Source organism: Carlito syrichta, unplaced genomic scaffold, assembly GCF_000164805.1.
Source record: "Carlito syrichta isolate Samal-C Ts95f unplaced genomic scaffold, Tarsius_syrichta-2.0.1 Scaffold143305, whole genome shotgun sequence".
Taxonomy (NCBI): domain Eukaryota; kingdom Metazoa; phylum Chordata; class Mammalia; order Primates; family Tarsiidae; genus Carlito; species Carlito syrichta.
This window is the reverse complement of record NW_007087401.1, coordinates 138726-145250: the sequence shown is the minus strand read 5'-3', so window position 1 is coordinate 145250 and position 6525 is coordinate 138726. Positions and strand designations below refer to the sequence as shown.

Genomic DNA, 6525 nt, shown 5'->3' with positions numbered 1-6525 from the left:
TACCCCCGAGGAGCGGCCGGCCCGAGGGGCGGCCTGCTTGCCAGACAGGTCTGACGGCCAGCTCGGAACCGGCTTTGCCATCATCCCCTACCCGCTTGGCCCTGGGGTGCAGACCCTCAGCTAGCCGAGAGGGTTGGCATCCTCTTGACTTGGGAAGTGCCAAGAGAAGCCAGGTGATGTGGCCTGGAGGAAGCTGGCGGCCAGGTGTGGACACAGCACAGGAGAGTGGCCAAGCCTGGCCCCATCTCCACCGAAGCAGACCTGGTTTCCCTCTTACCTATACTGCGCCTCCACGTAAGATCTGATTTTTTGTAAAAGGATTCTGTGGATTTCTTAAAAAGTTTGAAAACCGCTGGTCTAGCAGTTTTGGGGGTTTTTTTTAGCAGCAAGGAAACTGAGGCCTAGGGAGAGAAAGTGACTTGAGTAAGATCACACAACAAATAGTAGATGAGCAGGGACTGGGAATCATTTTGGGGGAGCCTCCCAGTGCTTGTAACAGGACTTGGCTTGGTGTTCCTTTGCTGGAGAGCGAGACTGATCCTGTGTCCGAGTGGCTCTCCGGTGGCTTGCTCTGTGGCTGTGTCAAGCCAGACCCCCAGGGCCTGGGAAACAGCCATCCTATCTAGGCATAGGCGCGATTTGGGTGCTCCAGAGTGTGTTGGGAGGTTCTGGAGCTGGAGAAAAGGGTTTTGCCAAAGAGCCCAGTCGGTCAGAGCACCCAGGGTTCTCTCTGGCCACAGCCTGGAGCTGAGTCCCATGTGAACAGAGAAATACAGCAAGCCTTTGGGGCAAACTGGGACTCAGAGGGTGAGTCAGAGTCTGGGATGGGGGTGGGGAGAACCCCATTCATTCATTGTTCTCAGTTTTTACTCTTTTGGGGGGGAGTCTTCCCTTTGGTCCCATGCTGAGGCAGAGCTGTCTGGGGGATTTTGGGTTTGGGAAGCCCTAGCCACCTCTCACCATGACTGGGACATTGGGCAGAGGGAGGCCGGCCCTCTTTTTTGGAGGATGGTTCGTTGTGCCTGAAGCCTGCTTTCTTTCTGGGTGCTGCAAGGTAATTAAATAGTTGGTTAATCACTTTTAACACCAGCCAGCTGCGGCTTCATCCACAGAGTACTAGACCCAGATGATCCATGCCTTGACTTGGGGGCTCCAGCAGAACTCGCAGCACTGTGGTGGTGGTAATGGTGGGGTACCATGAGATCTGGACCCAAGAAGTAGCTGTTGTGGTTGCAAGAGAAGGAGAAGAGGTCCTGTTCCTATAGGCTGGGGTCCCTTCACCCCCTAGGGCTAAGGGCATCTGGCTGCCCAACCATTGCTCAAGCTGGCTTTCTGGAACCAGTCACCCAAGGCATCATGGGGCTGTCGCTCCCAGGCCTGCCTTGAAGCCCTGTGGACCCTGCCCATCAGAAGTATGGAAGAGCCATATTGTAGATGTCTCCCGCCATCAGCTGTCAGGTTATTTTGGTCGAAACTGAAAATATTCTAGGAATTGTATGTGGAGCCCCCAGCCTGCAGGGTGGGACTGCAGCAGCCAGGGAAGCTGACTGGTGGCTGAGGCAGCCCTTGGAGAGAAGCAAGGGGTTGCCCTTGGCAAGGCTGTGTGTCCAGCTCCCAGAGCCTGTGTGAACTGGAGTGGCTTTATTTTGCCATCCAGCAAAGAGGGGCCTTGGCCATGGGCGTGGTAGGGGCATCGGGGCCCTGTAAGCACTGTTCAGGGAGCTTGACACTGAGACACCTCCAGCAGCACAGCTGGGACCTCTCCCAGTTTCCCCCACTCTCAGGGACTTGGCTTCTGACTAGTCAGGGGCCTTATGTGGGGACAGTTATGTGGCCCCAGGCAGAGAGGTCCCTGCTGTCTGTTTGCTGAAGGAGGAAAAACAACACGCGGACTATTGATTCAGCCTCACCTTGGCGCTCCTGGCTCAGCAGCCAATGTTTGCCCTGGCTGCCCAGGCTCTGATTACGCAAGCTGGTGGGCGTGGAGGGAGCTAGGGGTGGCTGGGGGCCCCCCAGGCCCAGGCAGGGCAGGGCTGGGTGGCTCTGACGTTCCCCAGGAAATGGTAAAAGGAGGCTGGGCCCCCCAGCCTGTGCTGACGGCCTCCGTCTCAGCCACAGAGGGATATGAAGCCTCTGTGTTCCCCCAGACTCAGAGCATGGTTCCCAAAGCCCCATCCCAACTCGGGTGGGTCATACATTCCTTCCTCCTAGGGACCATGGGGCCTCGCAAATAACTCCCCATGGCTGAATCTGCTTTGCTGACCTGGAGACCCTAGTGAGTCATATAGACACCCTTCATTTTAAAAATGTTAAGAAGCCAACATTTTATTCCTATGTAAAATACACCTAGATAATTTGGAGAATATATAGTGACAAAGAAGAAAGTAACAATGACTCGTAATTCTCACCGTCTTGAGAAAACCACTGTTAACATTTTAGCGTGTGTCCTTCCAGATTTTGTTTTGTATTATGTATAAATATACGTGTATAAATAGTTCTTTAAAACAAAATGGGACTATGTGTACATACTGCCTTATAATGCATCTTTTTTACTTTTATCATGGTGAATATCCATTTGTTTGGGATTTTGAGTGACTCAAACCTTAATACTCTCATCCCACTTCTTGTGTTACACTTGTATTCTAAGATGGAGAAAGGATTGGGGGGCATGTGGGAGGTCCATCTGTCCATCCCTCTGGCTGACCTTGGGGGCTGGATTTCATCTGCGGAGGACTTGTATTTTTACAAACCTTCTCCCCTCGATCTGGTTTAGGCCTGGACTGAGCCGTGGGTTGGCAAGGGCAGCTTCTGACTCCCTCCCCTCTTTCTCCTTGTTCCTCAGAGCTGGCAACCCTCGCCCTCCCGAGCCCTGCCCGTCTCGGCCCCATGCCCCCGCCAATCAGTCCCCGGCCACAGGCAGTGAGCAGGCAAGTGGGAGCCGAGGCCCTGTGACCAGGCCAAGGAGACGGGAGCTCTGGGGTCCCAGCTGCCTGCCCCCCCATGGAGCTGAGGCCCTGGTTGCTATGGGTGGTAGCAGCAGCAGGAGCCTTGGTCCTGCTGGCCGCTGATGCCCGGAGCCAGAAGGTCTTCACCAACACGTGGGCCGTGCGCATCCCTGGGGGCCCAGCAGTGGCTGACAGTGTGGCACAAAAGCATGGGTTCCTCAACCTGGGCCAGGTAGGTGTTCTTAGCTGGCCCGCTGGCCTAGGCACAGGATGCTGCCAGGGGTGGGGCCAGAGGGGACACGGATCTGGCACCAAGGAGTATGAGCTGTCGAGTTTGCTTGCTGGGGGCAGCAGGCGTTCTGGTGGCCACTGGGTTGGGAGCAGTAGCTTGTCCTGCCTGTGGGTGTTTAGCAGAGGTCACCCAGATGACCAGCGTGTCCCAGGGAGGGTGAGCCCTTGCGGTCCCCTGCGTGTTCTTGCTGGGTCCCAGGCAGGGAGAAGATGCCCCACACCCCTGTGGTTGTGAGCCTCCCGTGCAGCCGTTGTCCACCCCCGTCCCCCGCCTCCCTGCAGCTGACAGATGGGAAGCCCAGCTCTGTCTCCCTGCTCTGTTGCAGATCTTTGGTGACTATTACCACTTCTGGCATCGGGGAGTGACGAAGCGGTCCCTGTCGCCTCACCACCCGCGGCACAGCCGGCTGCAGAGGGAGCCTCAAGTGAGTGTGGCCCTGGCCCCCCTGCTGCCACCCTCCCTCTCCTGCTCTCAGGAGCCCCTCTTGCCCCTTCCCCACACATCACCCCTCCTTCCCCTCACTCCCTCACAGGTACAGTGGTTGGAGCAGCAGGTGGCAAAGCGGCGGACCAAGCGGGACGTGTACCAGGAGCCCACAGACCCCAAGTTTCCCCAGCAGTGGTACCTGGTACGCTGCCTCCTCACCCTCTGGGTCCTCCTTTCAGTGGCACCCATCCACCCACCGCAGTCTCCTATGGGGAGATGGGCCTGACTTTGAGGCCTCTGATTCTTCCTTCTGCTGGACAGCCTCTCCCTTGTCCCTCCTCCTGAGCCTGAGGGTGGCACTCCCAGCGTTGCTTATAGTTTCGTGGATCCCAGACAACCAGTGGTGGCATTTCGGGAGCAAGCATGGTAGAGGAGGCGGTTTTGGAGCGGTGAGGGGTTCTCCAGGATACCCCTGACCTCACGCAGCCACCCACGGCTCGTAAGTGATGGAAGTGGGTGTCTCTGCAGTCTGGCGTCACACAGCGGGACCTGAATGTGAAGGAGGCCTGGGCTCAGGGCTACACGGGGAACGGCATTGTAGTGTCCATTCTGGATGACGGCATTGAGAAGAACCACCCGGACTTGGCAGGCAATTATGTGAGGAAGTGGAGGGGGCGGGGGGAGGCAGTGATCCTGGTGAGGGATGTCTGGGGCCCATCCTGCTCTGCCAGCGGGGTTAGGCAGCTCTTGACGGGCACGTCCCTTCCAGGATCCTGGGGCCAGCTTCGATGTCAACGACCAGGACCCTGACCCCCAGCCTCGCTACACGCAGATGAATGACAACAGGTAAGAAAGGGCAGGGCCCCCTTCCGCCACGAGGAGCAGGGCTGAGCCTGGGCCCGCATGCCTGGCCCACGAGGCCGAAGGCTTTTCCGCGGTCCTGGCCCAGCCAGGGCTCTGAGGGACAGTCTGGTCAGAGTGGAGATGGCCCCGGCCCGGTGGGATAGGGACGGAGAGTGGCTCTGTGCCCGTGGAACGGTGGTCGTGGGTGGAGGGGCGCACAGACCCCTCCTGCTCCTCAGGCCGTGTCTGTCATGTCTGCCACGTCTGCCGCACCCTGTCCGCCCTACTTACGCTGTGCTTTTGGCCCTGGCAGGCATGGCACACGGTGTGCGGGCGAAGTGGCCGCTGTAGCCAACAACGGTGTCTGTGGTGTAGGTGTGGCCTACAATGCCCGCATTGGAGGTGGGTGTGGGCCTGGACTGCGCTGTCTTCGAGAGGGTCCTTCAGTGGGATGTTTCTCTGTCCAAGATGAGTGGGATTCCCATCCGTCCGGCGTCTGTCCCTTTCACACTCTGGATCCTTTGACCATACAGATATTCCATAGCGCGTTCTTAGTAACTCAGAGAGCTGGACCCCCGTGCTCGTGGCCCTGTGGCCTTAGCAGGAACCTCCTGAAATCCTCACAACGCATCCTGGGTGGTCACACAGCAGGCCTTGCTCACCATGCTCCTTTGAGAACTGGAGACTCTACTCTAGAATATGTGACCAGGGGCAGGAAGTATCTTCCTCTTTGCCCTCTCTTGTTTTTGTTTTCTTTTTTTTTTTTTTTTTTTGAGTTGGAGTCTACTCTGTCACCCAGACTGGAGTGCAGTGACTGCTCCTGGCCACCGCAGCCCCTCGACCTGCTGGGTTCTGACGATCCTTCTGCCTCAGCCTTCCGAGTAGCTGGAACTATAGGCGTGCGCTACCACGCCCAGCTAATTTTTTTGATTTATTGTAGAGATGAGGTCTCACCAAGTTGCCCAGGCAGGTCTCCAACCCGTGGGCTCAGGCAATTCACTCACCTCAGCCTCCCAAGGCGCGGGATTATAGGCTGAGCCACCAAGCCCAGCCTGGGGTTTGTCTTTGAGAGGCAGAGGCGGATGTAGTTAGGGACTCTGGGTTTCCCGCATCAGCATCCCCTTGGGTACAGGGCTGGGCACGCTCTTGGGGGATCAGCTGGACCCATGCAGCATCCCTCTCCGTGCCCCTCTTTGTGGCCAGGGGTGCGCATGCTGGACGGCGAGGTGACAGACGCGGTGGAGGCACGCTCACTGGGCCTGAACCCCAACCACATCCACATCTACAGTGCCAGCTGGGGCCCTGAGGATGACGGCAAGACTGTGGACGGGCCAGCTCGCCTTGCCGAGGAGGCTTTCTTTCGAGGAGTTAGCCAGGTGAGGTGGGGTCTGGGCCAGGCTTTGAGGGCAGGCCAGGTGCTCTTTTTTTATAGCTCTCTTTTTTTTTTTTTTGAGTTGGAGTCTCACTCGGTCGCCCAGACTGGAGTGCAGTGGCCGCTCTCCCAGCCACCGCAGCCTCGCCTGCTGGGCTCCGGCGATCCTTCTGCCTCAGCCTTCCGAGTAGCCGGAATTACAGGCATGCGCTACCACGCCCGGCTGATTTTTTGATTTATTGTAGAGATGAGGTCTCGCTGCCCAGGCGGGTCTCGAACCCGTGGGCTCAGGCAATATACTCACCTCAGCCTCCCAAAGGCATGGGATTACAGGCTGAGCCACTGAGCCCGGCTATAGCTCTCTTTTTTGTGTTTTTCTTTTGTATTATTTATTCTTCTGTATAATTTTAATTTTACACAAAGCATGTTTGTTGAAACATTAAAGTACAAAAAAGAGTAAGGTAAATATAATCACCCATGAACCCCACCTCCTGGAGATCACCATTCTGAGCATTTTGGTGACAAGCCTGCTCTGTTTTTATTTATTTTAAAAAATTTGACGAGGCACAGTAGCTCACGCCTATAATCCTAGCACTTTGGGAGGCAGAGGTGAGAAGACTGCCTGAGCCCAGGGTTTTTTTTTTTTT

At 56.6% G+C, this 6525-nt stretch overlaps 1 protein-coding gene across 2 annotated transcripts in view; it reads left to right on the top strand.

The window, feature by feature from the left end:
- The first annotated feature begins 630 nt into the window (after window positions 1-630).
- Window positions 631-6525, top strand: part of FURIN (furin, paired basic amino acid cleaving enzyme) — a 12082-nt gene continuing 6187 nt past the window's right edge. The window contains exons 1-8 of one of the 2 annotated variants that reach the window (XM_021708660.1): window positions 631-807; window positions 2843-3177; window positions 3563-3661; window positions 3770-3865; window positions 4192-4320; window positions 4433-4509; window positions 4820-4908; window positions 5710-5882. In XM_021708660.1, coding sequence (XP_021564335.1) covers window positions 3001-3177; window positions 3563-3661; window positions 3770-3865; window positions 4192-4320; window positions 4433-4509; window positions 4820-4908; window positions 5710-5882 — 840 coding nt within the window. In that variant the 5' untranslated portion in view covers window positions 631-807; window positions 2843-3000. Of the gene's footprint in view, window positions 808-2833; window positions 3178-3562; window positions 3662-3769; window positions 3866-4191; window positions 4321-4432; window positions 4510-4819; window positions 4909-5709; window positions 5883-6525 lie in introns of those variants that run through there. The other variant, XM_008050244.2, reaches the window with a different exon arrangement.